Genomic DNA, 18,773 nt, shown 5'->3' with positions numbered 1-18,773 from the left:
CACCCTGTATATGTGGTGTATACGTATAAGTATACATACGTTTCAAGCATAACATAGTATGTAAGTAATACGTCGACAAGAAAATATTTCTTTCAGTATAGAATTATATATGTTTATAGAAATGTGTATTTTGGCAGTTAGGCATGTAGAGAAGTAATGTAACTCATTATTTATGCGATAGAAAAATAAACACGCTTTTTAAATATTAATAAAAAGTTATATCCTTTATGTTTATTGTACCTTTACTTTCTCGAGGCAATTTGAGATAGTTTATATTGAAATCGAAATTATTGCTAATGGATCGAAACGGTAAACGTTTTCATGAATCCATATGCAACATATTTTCTTGTCCGTTACATAAACGAAACGTGTCACGCAGTTTTTCAACGTCCTTGTACGTTCTAACTAAGGTTATAGTAATTCAACTAAATTTTAAAACTTATGTATGAGAATTATATAAAAACAGGCACATTATAAATAATGTGTTACATGAGCACCTCCGTATAAGTAGGTTTTCATTTGAAAGTACACGATCTCGGTAAAAAATAGTTACCAAATGATAATTTATCGGTGTATTAAGGCAACTAGAATTCGAGATTACTCGAAACTATCACACGTGATACGATCAGCCGTCTGTTTCGCAATTTTCAATACTTTTTTTTTTCTTCTTCAGAGAGATAAACAACGATCTCAATTTTATACAATTAAATTTTACAATGCAAGAAAATTCCAAATGAAACCCGTTCGTGTAATTATCACAGTATTGTAATTTATAAATATCGTAAACCATTAAATTGTCGCTTTTCCGTAAATCGTTATAGACCCATGATTTTCACAGAAGTGCAATTAGAATTTACGCGATTAAAAGCAATTTATATACTTCGTTAGGTTCCATTTAAAAAGTTCTTTTATACAAAACGTGATACCAACTATTTAATTTTATAAATGTCTTATATAAAAAACGATATTTGAAATGAGTCCGATGGAGTTGATAAGGTTTTTAACGAAGGAATCACTGATATAATTATGCATTGCAACTCTTAATAGTAACTAGTATATTATATGTTACTAGTGGTAGTTTTAGAAATTATTTATACGGGAATACGGATTTACTATTTTAAATAAATTTATAGTATGTAGAAGACAAGAATTCTAACAAGGCATTAAAACGATGTTAGTACGAAACTCTTTCAGTAACTAAGATGTAATGCATATATTATGATGTAATTGTCTACAAAACCGGAGAAAAAAAAAAAAAAAAAAAAGATGGAAACTATAAAACGATATCTATAATTATACGTGAATATGAGTACTAACGATGTGCTATTATGAACTTGTGTTATCATTGTGATAAAGTGTTATGTAATATACCAAGCTGAACTATTGTACTTATGGATCTTATGCATTATTAATTTTCGAGGTTTGGTTACATATTTACAAAGTATAGCACTAGAACACCACTTGTATTCTATCACGTACCGGAAACGTAAAAATATGTTGATAAATGGAGGAGCACGATTAATAGGGATATTATATAGGAATCAAACCTGGAGAAATTTGTACGACAAAAAAAGAAGTCGATATATTCAGATTGTGTGTAAATAATTGATCTCATCATCATCTTAATGGTTAGGTACACGTGACTAATGTAATGAAAGTGCCAAGTGTTAATTGTAGATTAGATTAGATTGATTAACATTGTTGTACATAGTGCCATTTCTTCGTTCAATTCTCTATCACATGAGCATGAGCAAATACAACTACATTTTGATTTATTTTATGCACTTTATGAATCTTTTATATGTTTATACAGCGAATATCCTTTAACGTTACACGAGGATATAAATCTGAAGTAGTTGAAAAAAAATGATTATTATACATAAGAATGATAGGGTGTATGATGAAAATTGTAAAATAATACTTCGATCTAAACAGAATTAATTTCAGACGTTTGGTCAATGTCTAGAATCACGATTACAAGATCTGATAAATTGTGTACGAAGCGGTAGAAATCTTTATAAATTTGGATCCCAAACAGTAATAGTATCGTATCAAAATATGGAACATGCTAGAAAAGTATATGTACTATTTATGTTTCTTTTTTCCTGCCTTTCGGGTTGATTAAATGTGAACATTACTTTAAAAATATTTCAAATGACTACAAATATTTCTTACACTGTATACTGTAAATAATTGCGATAAATGTAAATCTGAACGTATAACTACGAGTTAAAAGCCTGAAATTCATATATTAATTAAAAACCTGAGATTCAACGGTAGAACATAATTTTTTTTTTTTTTTTAAATTCTCTATATCTGATTATACCATGATACTAAAAATAAAACATCTGTACAATACATAACATTACGAAATGTGGAACATATTATTCTGTCAATTAAACAAATACATATATAATTACCGATGTTGCTGATTGCGATTTGATTGCCCCTAAAATGATGTCTGAAAAAGTAAATAGAACACTAAATGATTTGCGTATCAAATTTAACAAAAAAAAAAAAAGACGATCTACATTAACGTTATGGCTAGCACCAGTCAGCCATGTACGTAAAATCTTTAAACAGACTTTGTTCTAAATCGTTAAGTGGCCTTGGATCTTTAGGTGGAGTTAGTTGAGGTTTCTCTGATGTAAATTCTTCGTCGAAATTACTGACATCTTCCACAGAATGCTGGAACATAAATACATAAATGTAATGTATCGCTGAACGCGTAAAATATCGATCGATATCTAATACTTACAATTACTGGAACGAACGGTGGTTTAACGCGTCTTAAGAGTAAATCGTCCCAGGCTATATGCCTAAAGAATGCTTGCTTTTTAACATCTTCAGCGTCTCTTTCGCTACTACCCAATCTTCTATCGGGGTTTTTCCTTAGCAACTACGATCAAACATGAATCATAAAAGTCATTTAAACGATACTTATTGTGTTTCTGTATATATAGAAAGAGAATAGGATAATTACCCTTCGCATTATTGCTATCGCTTCCAAAGAAAGAAATCGTGGATAGCGAACTTCATCGTTCACGATAGAATCGAACACTTCTTCCTCGTCGTCACCGGGGAACGGCGACTAAACAAAATACGTATTAATTAATCGAAAGGAACGACGGTATACGGTCACTGAATTATAGTGAACTTACCTCACCGACAAGCATTTCAAATATTAATACTCCAAGACCCCACCAATCTACAGCCCGCGTGTACGAGGTTTCAGTGAGAACTTCGGGTGCCAAGAATTCTGGCGTCCCACAGAACGTTCCCGTTCTATCTCCGTATCCCATTCCCTCTTTACACAAACCAAAATCAGCGATCTTCACGTAACCCTCCGTGTCCAATAATAAATTGTCTAATTTCAAATCTCTGAAAATTTTAATCGTTTCGTCAATGTTATGGGATCGATGCAAAACTATATTTTACGCTTACCTGTAGATGATTCGACTTTCGTGCAAATATTGCAACCCTAATACGACGCAGGCGGAGTAAAATACGGCTCGCGGTTCTCCAAAAACGTCCGCGTGTATGTGCATCATAAGATCACCGCCGGCTGCGTACTCCATTACGAAACACACGTGTGCCTGCGAGGAACAAAGCTTTTATTTTCAGATGCTTCGAACAGAATCGCGCGTTTTAAACGCGACTGAAACAAATACGTACCTCGGTTTGAAAACAAGCAAAGAGATTTACAAGGAAAGGATGACGCGTAGCGTTGGCCACTTCGAATATTCTTTTCTCCGAAAGCAACGACTCCACTTCGTCTCTTGCTATTATGTCCCCCTTCTTCAGCGCTTTGATCGCGAAATATTCGCCTGTGTTTCTGTACTGCGACAGAATCACTTTACCGAAATGACCGCGGCCAAGAACCGACAGTAGCCTGAAATTATCTATGGTCATTCCGGTGAGTTGAGAGTGCCTTCTGGACTCGTAGGCGCTGTCTCTGTATTGGGAAGGCTTAGTTGGAATTTCGTACACGACCTACAATCGTCAAACCATACGTCTTAGAATAACACGTTTATCCCGGTGCAACAACTACGCTAACATTAATTGTTTAAGGATTAATTGATAGTATTAAGTGTTGTTATTCGATGTAGATATGCGTTAGCCGTAGTTACAATATAGGAACACTAAATTTTAATATAATACGTACGTTGTTAGTGTACTCGATAGACAAAGTTTATTCGTGGTAATTGTTAGAAGGGTACCTACAGCTGCTTTCTCATGAAATGTTTGCGAGATTAGAAGCAAGACGAACGTGTGACATTACACAAAACATGTACAAGTACAGTAATAAAAGCTTTTGTACAAAATACACACACAGGTACATGCACAAATTTAGATAACATGCTGTTTACTAAAACCTATTAAAATTATATAAAAAAAAAAAGGAAATATTAGCAACAGTTTGTTATTTCGATAGAACGGGTTATAGTAGAGCGATTTTATTTTGAATGTGTGAGTAATAAAAGGAGTAAAATAAATAAAGAATTAGAGCTGCGTGTAAAGGAGGTATCTACCTCATCTTCAGGAAACTCGATGACGGGTTGGGGCGAGGGTGTGCGTGAAGAGGGTGGTGCAATCAGCACGGGACGAGGCTCTGTAACGAGAGGCCTCAAATTTGCGCCCTGAGACCCCCCCTTTTCCTCGTTGTGCAGGAAATCAAACTCCCTTAATGCACTCTGTAACTACATTACTATCTGCTTATCTTCAGAAACTACTTTAAGTTGCAGTATACTTTCAACTGTTGCGTACCGGGTTGAACATAATAACTATTACGAACGGACAGTACTTCAGCAAAGTAGATCTTTAAAAACCGAAGGGAGTTTGTTGCAATTACGTCGACAGAACGTGTTGCGCAGTGCAACGTATTTACATTTACACTGAGTTTTATGAGAACAGCATAATGCATAAAAAAAAAGCCAACAGAATGAAAAATTGCGATAACTGAACGGTAAAATGTAAATAAAAGTTTGTACGCATTTAAGCATCTAGCGGTTCGCTGCGCTTTATGAATAGCATTTTAAAAGTTTCCAACGTACCTATAAAAATAGTTATACTCGTAGTACTTTTCGAAGCAGTAAGTGTAAATTGCTAATGTACCTTGCGCAGTTAAAAAGTATATAATATGTACTAACATGCCTTGTCAAAATACATATTACTATATACAGACGTTAGACACTCTATGGAATATCAAATCGGATATAATAATATACTGTATGCATGTGTTCTACATAATTTTTACCCATAACCAGTGTACCAATAACCCTAAACCTTTCGAGTAACAGAAAATACTAGGAAACTTTTTAATACTTTTGCGATAAGATGGGTAATTGAAAAAAATCGCTAAAAGGTATAAGATATCTTTGTTTGAAATTATTGTCTTTCGCCGAATAATTTTGAACGGTAATCGTAATTGCCTTGCTAGTAAAAAAATATAGTAGAAAATATTCTAAATTCGACACGACTTACTTCTTGATCTAATTTTGGCGGCGGTGGCGGTGCTGGCAATGAAAGCTTCTTTGTGACTGTGGGTGGTGGGGGTGGAGGATGTTCCGGTGGACGCGGCAGTGTCGGACTACTACTCGAAGCGGATAGTCCTAAAGGTCTTGCTCCTCCCAAACCTCCTTTATCCGGATCAGGCAATTCACCGGGTGTCTCGGGTTTGTCTTCCAACGAGGTATCGAAAACTAGCTGCAATGGTTGCGGTCCTAGAACATAAAAACTAGCATTACGTTCGTATACTAATTTATTATCGATACAACAGAGAATATATAGATACCTGATGGCGGGCTTTCCGAATTTCTTGTATTATGCAACGAAGGGGCCGATCGTTTCAGGAGTCTACCCCAAGTGGCGACGTTGATGTTCATTTGATTGGCTCTCGGGAAGTTCTTCACTTGTTGCTTGAAAATCTTGCGTTGACGTTGCAGTTTCGGTTTCCTCGAAATCATAGGATTGAGGAATTTGATCTCGGCGAAAAGGAGGCCCTGCGGCTCTAACTGAAGCGCCATTCCGTGTCTCACGTCGTCGATGAACTCTTCTAAACGCAGAAACTTCACAGCACAAAGGGACCTCCAATCTTTCCAATAAATGCCTATTTCAAGTTCCCTCGATTTATCTAGTTCGATGGAAAACCTACGAAAACGACACACCGTTCGCGTAAAATAAGATCTGGGTGTATATACCTCTTACGACAACACGTATGTAATAAAAATGTACCTTTGATCCCAAGCCTGCTGGGAACACGGTCGCCAACTTGTTTGTGCTACCGTTTGGTTGTCCAATTTAATAACTGCCATAATATCATCTGAAATAAACCCAAAGATCATTAATGTCGTTAAGATTATCGAGATATAATACCTGTAACGAAACACTTACTGCTTGTTTCGTCCTTGACGCTGTACGACTTGCTCGAACTACGTCCCGTAACCCCTTTAACAAAACTACGTAAATCTGGACTTGCCGGGTGCTCTCGTCTCGTACGCCCGGGTATTTCTTCCGCCAAGTCTTGGCATCCCATTAACCTAACCTGTAATCGAAACTAGACGCTTGAAACGAAATTCCGTCGCATGGAAACTCATCCGATCGCCCTATGCAAATAGTATTTTACCTCCAATTGTCCAGTAACAGCTGCACATCTTGATACCGAAGCAGGCACGGTGGCTCTGCCTTCCAAGGGACCACGAAACGGTTGCAACGACGTGTAAGTCACGGGGACTGGGCTAGCCGATTGCACGCTGGCTAATTCTCTCTTCAATTGAGCGGCTGTACCACTGTCGGGTGGCAACTCCTGTCTTCTAAGTTCAAGGGATAATCTCAACAAGTTCAGTTTCCTACTTGATTCTGCGAGACTCGCCTGAGCCTAAATTAACGGAGAAAATTAATATAGACAAATACATAGTACATGGACGGGTTCAAAAGTGAACACAGGTGAGAGAGAGAGAATGAAATGCCACTACTAATGTAATCAATATTTATTAACGGCATGAACAGCATAAATAGTAATAGTAGTGTGTACCTGCTAGCTTAAATAAATGCTCGATAGTCAGCAGAATGTTTCGGCGAATTTGGTAACCGGTCGGAAATAGAAAAAGAAAACTACGAGTATGGAATACAGTATCATGATCAATAAATATAATTTAAACACACGCGTTACGGCATCATACAACACAACCTTGTGCGATAATAATTATTTCTAATGCAATTCCCCTATAATGCAGGAAATACTACAGTGCTCAAACCCCTTCGACCCGACGGTGTCTCTAATACTTTGCTATCATCTTCAGAGTAAAATGATAAATAGTGGAATATAAGGGCAACCCATTTCGAATCGACTTTTTCGCGAATCCAAGTTCACAGCGGTACCAGAAGTTCGTACAATGAAATTACAAAAATACTGATATAAAATTGTAAAATTTTATATCGTGTCGCAGGGGTTAAAAAGAAGCTGTAACAACACGTCAGCGGGATACGAGATCTCACGATTTACAATTGCCCGGTACAGGACGAACGATTTTCTTCTGGTCGCGCAACCAGAAGCCCGTTTGCCTCTCGAACTCGCTCATGGGGCCATGCTCGCGCGAGTTCAATTCTTCGAAGTGTCTTCGACAATGCTCGCACGAACACGAGGGATTCTTGGCGGGCCCTATGTGGTGTCCGGGTTTGCGAAACGCATTCACCACAGCACCGAAAATCGAGGCCTTTACAATGTGGTCGGTTCTTTCACCTTGGGGCGTCATGAACGGGGAGGTAACTCGCGAGGGTACTTTCGAGGGAAGCGGAGACGGGCTCTTCGAGCCAAACGGCCCGATCTGATCTCGCAGAGCTTGCGGATGGAAGATACGGTCGCTCTTGGACGCGGAACCAGATCTATCCGCCTCTGAGCTTCTCTGCGGAGGCTCGTTCTCCTTCACGTCAGTCAGGTGCCTCTCCACGGACTCCTGGATGCTTTTGCTGGACCGTCTGACGATCGAGGCTCTCTTGGCCATTCGCTGGCTCTCCTCGCTGGACACGAAACTCCAACCTATGGTGCCGCTCTCGTCGGTGTCCTCGCCGCTGTCGGCCGACGACCAACCCACCTCGTGTTTCTCCAGATACTCTCTCATCTTCCTGTCCCTTAACATGCATCTGCGTTCTATCTGCGGCGACCGCCAGCTCTTGCTGCCCTCCGACTCGGTCTTCGCCCAGATCTCCTCCATCTTCCTTATCCTCTCGCGATCGCTGGAGCTCGCGTACTCGAAGCTGTCGCAGGATGTCAGGTCCCGTCTGACGTTAGGTGTCAGCGACTCGATGTCCGAGAGAGTGTCTTTCGACGAAGTGGCCACCGTCGAGTCGTAATCGAACGGTATACCAGCGTTCGACGACGCCGCCGACCAGGGTGCCGAGTAATCCAGGTCCCTGAGCGCGCTGTAAGAGCTGAACTGCGACGGATACAGCGAGCTGAGGACGTCGTCGCTGTCGTAGCCCTTCGAGCTGGCCAACGAGGGCATTCTCATCGGCGCGTTCCTGAAGCTGTCGCAACGCGACTCCGTCGTACGCTTCAGGAACGCTTTGTCGTCCTGAAATCCGCGCGGCAGAACGTCGCCTGGCACCTGGGTGTGTACCACCCTCACGTCCGGGTTCTCGAACACCGTCAACGGGGTGTCGCGCTCGTTGTCGCTCGACGTGTCGGTGTTCTCGTCGTCGTCCTCGGTGCCCGTGCAATACACGTCGATGTGCACCGTACGGGACTTGCGTTTCGCGCTGTCGTCCTTCGCGGAGGAGTCGGACTTCTCCGATTCGGCCGCAAGTCCCACGCTGGTGGTGGCCTCGGACGCTGTCGGCGATACACTCTCTTGCTACAAGGAAACGGAGGTTCTCGTTATCTAGCATTTTGCGTGGGACTCGCGTTGGTTATTTTCTTTCGTTCATTTTAAGAATCTAATTAGGAAGTACTAACCTTTTTCTTCTTCTGCTCGTCGAAGTGGTAGAGACCGGTGGCAGCCTTCCTCCTGACCCTGTTCTTGCTAAACACCGACGATGACTCCCGGGACTCGATATCCGTAGTCTGCGACGAGGCGTCCTTGCTAATGGTGGTCGATCCAACCTTGTCCTTGCCAACGAAGCGGTTGGAGGCCTCTTCGGCGGCTTCCTCGCAATCCTCCGGCACCGTGGTGAACTGATGACGCGCGAAGACATGCTGATGGGACGAATGGTGACGCCAGGAATGATCGTACGAATGTTTGGTGGGCTCGCTGGTGGTCGTTCTGCCGACGGTGTCTTTCTTGGAGCCGTCTACCGCGTCCACGGCCGAGAGTACGATGCTGCAGGTGCTCTTGCAACGACGATTGTACTGCTGGGACGGACGACGGGACGGTAAACTCGAGTAGGAATGCGGCGAGAATTCTGTAGTGTAGCCGGAGTCGGAGACGTTCGCCGTTGGTCGTCCTCTGGACGACGAGGACTCGTCGTTCCCCGAGGCGCTGGACCTGGGGATCGTGAACGATCCTGGGTTAGGTCTGGGCGGCGGCGTCGACGTGAAGAGTATGTTCCCGCGTTGGAAACCGAACGCCCCGGACGACGCTGATGGCACGGACATCGAGGACGCCTGGGCCGTAGACGGGGACGTATCCGTGGTGTTCCATCGATAAATCATGCGTACGCCGCCAGAGTCCGTGACCGTCGAAGACACGCTGGCCGGCGTCTGTCCGGATTCCGTGGTGGTCGGCGTGCTATGGCGGATCGTCACCTCCGCTCGAACCAACCACGGCGGTGGTTGCGAGTTACCAGGTTCCCCCTGGCGTCCGTACATGTCGAGCCCTTTTCCTCGGTCTCCTCCACGCCGTTATCCACCGCAGACCGTTATCGGTCAACGGACGCCAATTCGGCCACCATTTTACGGGCTTCGTTGCGACGAGAATCCGAGCTCTCTCGCACATGGATTCGAGGAAAGCGTATCCACGACGAAAAAACGATAGCAGTCTCTCGGTTCGCAGAACCCCGTGCAGAGGTTTCGAGAGGTTAGAGTGGATATCCGACCCGATGCAAGAGAGAGAGTTTGACACCGAGGGTCCAACCGAGGAAAAGTTATTTCACGGTTCGCGAACTCGCGAAAGACGAAGAAAATCTACGATATTGCGTCTCCGCGATCTATTTTCGGACTGCCGTTACCGCGTTCGAGCGGTTTTGGTATCGTTTGTATCACGTCGATATTAAAATTGTAAAACAGTCACCCGCGCGACGGAACGCCACGGACTCCATCGTGATCCAGCCTTATTTTTTTTTCCGTTTCTTCAATCGAGACCGATAACTTTTCTCATAATATTTACATTCGTTGCGCCGCATAAGCGAATATATGTTCCAAGTGTATATCGGGTCTCGTTACCGTCGCCTGCGCGCTCGCGGTCCCGTAAGGTGACAAACCATACGTCGGAGCCGGGTATAATTAGCGCAATATAAATTTGGAGCAACGCACGGTCGGGGGGACCAAATATACCTGGAACCAGATGATACTCTCAGGCGTCGTTTGCTTTTACCGACGGACGGCGTCTCGCCCACGTCGGTCGTCGATACCCACCGACCAAACGATTAATAATACTGTTCGAGCAGTCTAAATGATAAATGCACGTTTTCCCGTGATCCTCCGGTTCCCTTCCAACGGAATCTTTCCTCGAAAACGCAGAATCGACAGTACGGCAGCGCCCTCTATTTCTGTCAGTCAACTTCCCGTCTTGGAATTCGACGATCCTTGGCGGCGTCTTCGTGCATGGCTTTGTCGCGAAGAAGGAAATCGCTGGCGACGATTAGATTAGGAGAAACTTCGTGCTCTAGACGAGTGCAAAGCGTATCCACAGGTGTTGCCTCTCGACACCAAAAGGGGCGTCACAGTCAGTCTTCTCGTAGGCCATAGTTCTCGACGCACGAATTTTAATCGCGAGCGCGGCGGACGTCGACGGGTCCAGGGATGTCCTCCGGAAGGACACACGCGTTTCCCGAGCCGTCTGTTCGCGATTGATTGGCGCACATGTCGTTGGTTTATCGCGTTGCTCGCGACTGGGTCGCGCCAGTTCCCCTCGAGAAGAGGTGGTAACTAAGCGCGACCCGAAAAGGCGTCATAGAAGACGACGGGGTAGCGGGGATTAGACCGGTGGCTATTTTGAGAACCGGTGCGTGGACGCCAGGCGTCGCTCGGACTCGACGTCGTAGTCTACGTCGAGAGACCCTCCGCGCCGCCAAAATCCATTCTGTCCACCCGGTGGATGAATTTTTTGATCGCTCGATCCCCCCCCGTTCCACTTAACACACTTCGATGGCCGCGCGGGCGTTTCGCCTGGCCACGAAAGCTTTCACAAACATTCTTTTTCCGACGCGATGTAAATATTTTATAAACGTTGAAACAAATGAAAAGAGGAGAGGCTTCCTAACAAGCCTCTAGACGACGGGATGTTGAATAGTCGGTCGAGGAGTTATATAGGAACGTAAGGGTCAGTCAAACGCTTGCGAGAGAGGCAAGAGCGTAGCCCTCTGGCGGCGAGTACGGAAAGTGACGCCACAAACCCTAGATGAGGCTCGCATTTTTTCTAGGTTATGTAACAAAGTGGGTTTCCGTTAATTGTATTGTTGTGTCGTACGTTTTTAACGTAGAATTCGAGGAAGATTAGAAATGGCGAGCATTTTGAGAACACGTTACGAAGATTGTGCTGTGGATTGTTTTCGTATTATCCGTTAACGATAATTTGTGTATAATATCTGTACATAATAGTATAGGTTTCCATTTAAAAAGATCAAAGTTGCCAATAAGCCAGAATAAAACAGAAGTGTTTGCCTTGAAACCCTTGAAACCAAGAAACACTTGTATTTAACATTTTCGCCAAAAAACGTGGCGTTTTCCATATTAGCATTATTTCCTCCGCACCAACGATCCAATGTCGGTACGAAGAATGGCTTTCACCATCAAAGGGAATCACGCGTTACGGTTGAATGAGATTTTATAGATATAAAACAGTAGCAATGAATATCAATTTCATGAAAGACGCGTCCGAGAATGTCATACAAACAGCGACACGCACATAATACGTGTCTGTTATTAATATGGTATGAATGGTACCCTTTTGACGTCGTATCTTCGCCGAAGCGTACAAAAGCTTTTCATTATCGAACACGTCAGCTGTTGCATCCGACTCTATCGAACATAAAATAACCACGTACCTCAGTTAAGGCCTTCTTATCAGCGACTTTGGCACTTTGCAGAAGACGTATCACGTTCTTAGCCCCTTCCACTACCGCGGCTTCGATCCGCAAACGATGTCGCAGCTCCTCCACCCTTTCTTCCAGCGCGAGCTCCAAACTGGGCTCGTACCTGTCTGCAATCAGTAATCGACGACGTTATCGATCCGGTTCGAAACAATATCTATTTTTTTTTTTTCTCTCTCGAACAATGGAAAACCTTACTCGACGATGGGAACGTCGTTTCATATCGATTTCGACGCGTCTCTCTCGCGGTGAAAATGAATCGAAAGCACATAGAGACACGGCTGACGAGTCACGAATCCCGATACGATGACTCGGTTAAAACGCGACTGGCGATCGTTTAACATCTACACCGAAAGCGAGATTGTTTTCGCGTCACGCGAGACCGCCGGTGTCCTCTCGTCGCTGGTGCAAGAATTGTTAGGGGAGAAAACGATAACGGTGGATTTTCCCAGCGTCAAAGAGACGCGTTCTTCCGAGTCAGAGCGTCAACCTATTTGCACGTGCTGAATAATATCTTCTGCGGACCGTTGCACCGATCCATTTGGATGATACCAGACGAGTTCGGGAAGGGAATCGAAGGTTTTCACGAACCGTATTCGTAGAAATACTGTTTCGTTTCTAATGCTTTTCGCTCGTCTTTGTTAAATTGTACCTTTATTGCTAGTTGTTTCGCCGTTTGGCGGCGGTGCGTCACCGCGCGCGTGTTGTTGCTGACGCGCTTGCCGGACCTTCATAATGCGCATGCGCAGGAACTCGATTTTGGCGCGAGAATCGTCCAACATTTGTTGCGCCTCCTGCAACAATTTCTTGTCCCTTCCGCTGGTCAAACTCTGGATCATGTTCTCGGCGCCCTGCTTCACCTGCAACCGCGAACAGAAACATAAATTAATCGAAATTTTCATTCAACGAACAACGGATGAACGCGTTCTCATCTTTTATTCGCTCCTCGAAACTTTGTTCCTACTTTTAACAGAACGAAAAGCGAAGAATAATTTTGTTTCTCGATTTCTAATTACTTTTCTGAAATTGTTACCGTAACAACAAACTTTAAACTGAAATTCACCTTTTTGAAGAAAAATTTCGGCATTTTTGCTGCTTTCTCGACGAAGCTCGATACGCAACTGCACGTTTCCGAAACATTGTAAGTATTCACCAGCTCTACGGCTAAACCTATTATGTACTGTAACGTATCGCGCGATATGACGTAAAAGACACGATTTTGCTTCGATACGGATCAGGTCGGGCATCGACAATTAGTCGACCTGGACTGGCGCGTTGCCAGGATCGATTCCTTCGTGGAAAAATCTCGTTTACTTTTACCGATTTTCTGTAATCGAAATTTTTCGAATTTACGATCGATAACGTTCGATACGTACGATAAAAAGTCGCTTGAGAAATAATTAATCGAGACACACGATACTCTGGTTCGATTCGATTCCGATCGATGTCACGCGGATTGAACTCGCGAAGCAAGTTCAAACCTTGCCTCTACGATTAGTTTAAATCATCGTGTGACGAAACGGGAAGCTATCTTTAGTGGAAAGAAAAATGCCGACGATTCGCTGTGGCTGACTCACAGCGAGAGCGAACAAGAATCGTTACTGTCTCTCGAATAATCGCTCGCGAATCGCAGACCGATTATTACACGACGTTCCATACATTGTGACGTACCCATATAGACAGAAAGAGGCGTAATAACGAAATTATAAACCACAAAAATAGGTAACCTCGCGTCGATGTAATTCTCACAACTTTGACACAAGAAATTTGTGAAATTATTATAATATTGTATAAATTTAAAATACAATTTAAATTTAGATTTATACTGGTGTACCTTTCGATTTTATTTTTTTTTTTATTTTTTTTTTCGTTTGCATTTCTTTTTAATAAACGATGTCTACCTTGAGTTCGATATTGAGCTGCTTCTCCAAGGACAAAAGACGGAGATCCGTGAATAGACCCTCCTGACTCGGCGACGACGGCCCCATTGGTGACAGAGGCGTGTCTGAAACGAAAATAGGCGTTGAAAATAAAAAGCCGCCTCCTTGATACGGTCCAGCATAGTTTCATCGCGACAAAAATCCATTTCGCTGTATTTTTATCATATCTGTACAATACATTTTCTATCGAAACGCCAAACTTTTTCGTCCCTAACCTCAAAAATGTCATATCCCATCGATTTTTTTATCGAGACTAAAATTTCGAAGATTTAGATGTGTTTGTTCGAAAGTACAGTGTCGATTACGAAAATGAAATTAAGTTCCAAGACGTATTTTCTATCGAAATGCTAAGCTTTATCGTTCTTAACCTCAAAAATATCGTATCATGTATTTATTCGAAAGTACAGTGTCGATTACGAAAATGAAATTAAGTTCCAAGACGTATTTTCTATCGAAATGCTAAGCTTTATCGTTTCTAACCTCAAAAATGTTATAACCCATTGATTTCTTATTGAGAATAAAAATTTCGAAGATTTAGATGTGTTTGTTCGAAAGTACGATGTCAATTACGAAAATGAAATCACGTTCCAAGCCACATTTTCTATCGAAATGCTAAGTTTTATCGTTCCTAACCTCAAAAATATCGTATCATGTATTTATTCGAAAGTACAGTGTCGATTATGAAAATAAATCACGTTCCAAGACATATTTTCTATCGAAACGCTAAGCTTTATCGTTCCTAACCTCAAAAATATCATATCATGTATTTATTCGAAAGTACGATGTCGATTACGAAAATGAAATTAAGTTCCAAGACATATTTTCTATCGAAATGCTAAGCTTTATCGTTCCTAACCTCAAAAATGTTATCGTCGATTTCGTATCAAGAATAAAAATTTCGAAGATTTATATGTGTTTGTTCGAAAGTACGATGTAGACAGCAAAAATGAAATCAAGTTCCAAGACGTATTTATTAAGGAGAACCTGAACGTTTGGAATATTGTTTAAATTATACGGCTGGAGTCGCGTGGGTGTCAGATCGTGTGATCGCGTCTCGTTACATCCGAGAGTTTCAAGTGTCCAATAGGTGAAATCGTAAAGTACTCGAATCCCACTTCCTGTAACCCACTAGAGATATCTCGGAGGCAAGTCTAAAGTCTCCCACGTGTTTAATGTACTCCTCAAGTATAATATAAGCGTAGAAAGAGTGCTGCTCTTCTTTGTTTCGCGTATACACCGTTACGCGCGAATTTCCCATCGCCACTTTTCGCTAGACTGGCTACCGAACGATGTTGTAAACGTACAGCTCGCCGAGTATAAAATTTTTACGTGTTTCACACGAGATAAATAATAATTTCACATGTTTACAATAAAATAGAATTAAATACAGATTATTCTTATCTTTGCACGTATTAAAAATAGTAATTAAAAGTAGGCAAATATTATCCCCATTTCGAAACAAGCTGTACACGGTTAAAGAAACACGACCGTGTTCAAATAGAACTTCTACGATCGTACGTATGCAGAAACAACGATCTGAAAGTACATAGATCGCGAGAACCGAGTGTCAGAATTGTAAGTACAGCTTCCGGGCGAGCCGGAACCCGACGAACAATTAACATCAATCAATTCCACTTACGTAATTATATCGACGCTGTTTGCGAAACATACGCGACTTTAATACAACGGTCACACCCTGATACCTTTTTTTCATCGCCAATATTGCCCGTACAGGGCGATCTGAATAACTGGGCGGGGCCATAGCCCCCCCCTTCCACGCGAAGATCAACAAAAAATCTGTAGCAAAACTTTGCATTTTTTCCAAGCTTTCAAGAAATAAAAACTGTAAGCGTGCTAGGTGAGGATTAAATAAATAACAAAGTGCAGGTGCATCGTTTTGAAAAATTCCAAATTTGAAAAAATTACGAGGAAACAACTCTATAGCGTGACCTAGTTGCTAGAATCAGCCTGTAAAGGCGCCGCGGACGGCGTACGCGGATTTCCTGCGCGCCGAAACGCGTAAACAACGGGGCGAATCGCTGCGATCCCTCGTTTACGCTCCATCGCGTCTAGAAATTCAACGGGTGCGACCAAAATTTAACAGAGGCTAACGAGTCGCCACGTAGATGGAAACCAGGTCTATGTAATTCCAAAGACTGAACTCGAAGCGTCTCGTTAAGCGTACGCGAACGTTAATGGTTAAAAAATGGAGGGTATTCGCTCCCTGGGGCAGTGTCCGTTTAGCGGCGCCACTAGCATACGTCCAATTATCCGGGCAAACTCTATCGGATGGGATCGCGGGCGAACAATAGTCGAGACGGTGTAAATTTCCTTGTTTCTCTTCCGAGTGGCGGCGCGGCTGACGAAATTTCTTTCGAGCCCGGCGGACCGTGAAGGCTCTTCGGAATGATTTATCATCAATAAGCACGCGGTCGGGGCCACGAGGTTTGTCCAGCCGCACAGAAAACGCAACGGTAATGACGCGGGCGCACGTCGCGCCGACAAAGCGACACGTAAGTGCGCGTAAGTGCAACGCCATGCGCACGAACAACCGCACTTGCACTGTCGGCTGCGCACGCTTAGCCTGACATGTCCGAATAAGGCGAGCCACGGAGCAGGACAGAGAGAAAGAGAGGATATACAGGGTGAGGCACGAACTAGTCCTCGCGATTTTTCAACCCCTTTCGATGGTCTGACAAAAAACTGTTTTCTATCGAAGTTAATCAATAATTTCTGAATTTAATAAATAATAATTAATTACTTGTTAATTTAAGCAACTGCAATTTCTTGTTGATGAAATACTGATTAACTTCGATAGGAAAGATTCTTTTGTCAGATCATCGAAAGGGGCTGAAATATCGTCGGGACTAATTCGTGCCTCACCCTGTATATCGGTCATGGGAATGTATACGGGAGTACCCATCACCCGGGATTGAAAAATTCAAAACCCGTGCGGACAGGATCTCTGGGAGACGTCGAAAGGGAACAACGGAAGGAAGAAGCTCCTCCGCGTAGAGGAAAAAGGTAATGGCGTTCGGAACAGAAAGCCGAGAGAAGAAGAGGACAATGAGGAGGATATCGACTGTCGCCGCTCGCCTTCCGCAGTAACCATTAAAGGACTTTCTGCGAGTTATTCCTTGAACGTCGAAGGCTTTCGTTTCGCCATCTACAATACGCTTTATGCTCGCTCAATTAATCGAATCACACTTTGTTGTTTAACATGCGTACCGTATGTTTCATTTTTATTTCGCAATAGGATATCTACGTCAGTCGGGAAACCCGTTCTCTTAAACGTACGCACGAAATTTCAGGGCAACATTTCTAACCTCAAATTATATGTTCGAAAAAGAATTTTTTTCTCGAAAGTGGGTAGGATTTCGAGGGTATGTCTAATGACCAAAAATGATTGTATTTGACCCCTGAAACCGAAAATATTTTTTCCAGAACGATTTGAAACTTTTTAATTTTGTCGAAAAATCTGTCCACCTACTCGAATTTTTTTCTCAAAAGTGGGTAGGATTTCAAGGGTATGTGTAATGACAAAAAATGATTGTATTTGACCCCTGAAAGCGAAAATATTTTTTCCAGAACAATTTGAAACTTTTTAATTTTGTCGAAAAATCTGTCCACCTACTCGAATTTTTTTCTCGAAAGTGGGTAGGATTTCAAGGGTATGTGTAATGACAAAAAATGATTATAATTGACCCCCAAATCCAAACATAATTTTTTTAGAACGATTTGAAACTTTTTAATTTTGTCGAAAAATCTGTCCACCTACTCGAATTTTTTTCTCGAAAGTGGGTAGGATTTCGGGGCTATGTCTAATGACCAAAAATGATTGTATTTGACCCCTGAAAGCGAAAATATTTTTTCCAGAACGATTTGAAACTTTTTAATTTTGTCAAAAAATCTGTCCACCTACTCGAATTTTTTTCTCGAAAGTGGGTAGGATTTCGGGGGTATGTCTAATGACCAAAAATGATTGTAATTGACCCCCGCACCCGAACATAATTTTTTTAGAATGATTTGAAACTTTTTAATTTTGTCGAAAAATCTGTCCACCTACTCGAATTTTTTTCTCGAAAGTGGGTAGGATTTTAAGGGTATGTCTAATGACCAAAAATGATTGTATTTGACCCCTGAAACCGAAAATATTTTTTCCAGAACAATTTGAAACTTTTTAATTTTGTCGAAAAATCTGTCCACCTACTCGAATTTTTTTCTCGAAAATGGGTAGGATTTCGGGGGTATGTGTAACGACAAGAAATGATTGTAATTGACCACCGCAGCCAAAAATAATTTTTTTAGAATGATTTGAAACTTTTTAATTTTGTCGAAAAATCTGTCCACCTACTCGAATTTTTTTCTCAAAAGTGGGTAGGATTTCAAGGGTATGCCTAATGACCAAAAATGATTGTATTTGATCCCTGAAACCGAAAATATTTTTTCCAGAACGATTTGAAACTTTTTAATTTTGTCGAAAAATCTGTCCACCTACTCGAATTTTTTTCTCGAAAGTGGGTAGGATTTCGGGGGTATGTGTAACGACAAGAAATGATTGTAATTGACCACCGCAGCCAAAAATAA

At 42.2% G+C, this 18,773-nt stretch overlaps 2 protein-coding genes across 4 annotated transcripts in view; both read right to left on the bottom strand.

The window, feature by feature from the left end:
- Positions 1-96: 96 nt before the first annotated feature.
- Pkn (serine/threonine-protein kinase N) overlaps positions 97-18,773 on the bottom strand; it is a 39,235-nt gene continuing 20,558 nt past the window's right edge. Inside the window, exons 4-18 of one of the 3 annotated variants that reach the window (XM_076766712.1) lie at positions 14,148-14,251; positions 12,899-13,106; positions 12,202-12,356; positions 6,626-6,877; positions 6,394-6,544; positions 6,235-6,322; positions 5,795-6,150; positions 5,485-5,723; positions 4,533-4,700; positions 3,676-3,993; positions 3,445-3,596; positions 3,162-3,381; positions 2,984-3,091; positions 2,759-2,899; positions 97-2,688 (exon numbers count right to left, since the gene is read on the bottom strand). In XM_076766712.1, coding sequence (XP_076622827.1) covers positions 2,545-2,688; positions 2,759-2,899; positions 2,984-3,091; positions 3,162-3,381; positions 3,445-3,596; positions 3,676-3,993; positions 4,533-4,700; positions 5,485-5,723; positions 5,795-6,150; positions 6,235-6,322; positions 6,394-6,544; positions 6,626-6,877; positions 12,202-12,356; positions 12,899-13,106; positions 14,148-14,251 — 2,804 coding nt within the window. In that variant the 3' untranslated portion in view covers positions 97-2,544. Of the gene's footprint in view, positions 2,689-2,758; positions 2,900-2,983; positions 3,092-3,161; positions 3,382-3,444; positions 3,597-3,675; positions 3,994-4,532; positions 4,701-5,484; positions 5,724-5,794; positions 6,151-6,234; positions 6,323-6,393; positions 6,545-6,625; positions 6,878-12,201; positions 12,357-12,898; positions 13,107-13,309; positions 13,892-14,147; positions 14,252-18,773 lie in introns of those variants that run through there. The other 2 variants (XM_076766714.1, XM_076766713.1) reach the window with 2 other exon arrangements.
- LOC143342624 (uncharacterized) lies at positions 6,919-11,283 on the bottom strand. The gene is made up of 2 exons (XM_076766716.1): positions 8,954-11,283; positions 6,919-8,852 (listed from the first exon to the last, which is right to left on the bottom strand). The coding sequence occupies exons 1-2, from the start codon at positions 9,803-9,805 to the stop codon at positions 7,494-7,496; spliced, it is 2,211 nt and encodes a 736-aa protein (XP_076622831.1). The 5' UTR covers positions 9,806-11,283; the 3' UTR covers positions 6,919-7,493.

This window comes from Colletes latitarsis, chromosome 6, assembly GCF_051014445.1.
Source record: "Colletes latitarsis isolate SP2378_abdomen chromosome 6, iyColLati1, whole genome shotgun sequence".
NCBI lineage: Eukaryota > Metazoa > Arthropoda > Insecta > Hymenoptera > Colletidae > Colletes > Colletes latitarsis.
This window is presented reverse-complemented; position numbering and strand designations above follow the sequence as displayed.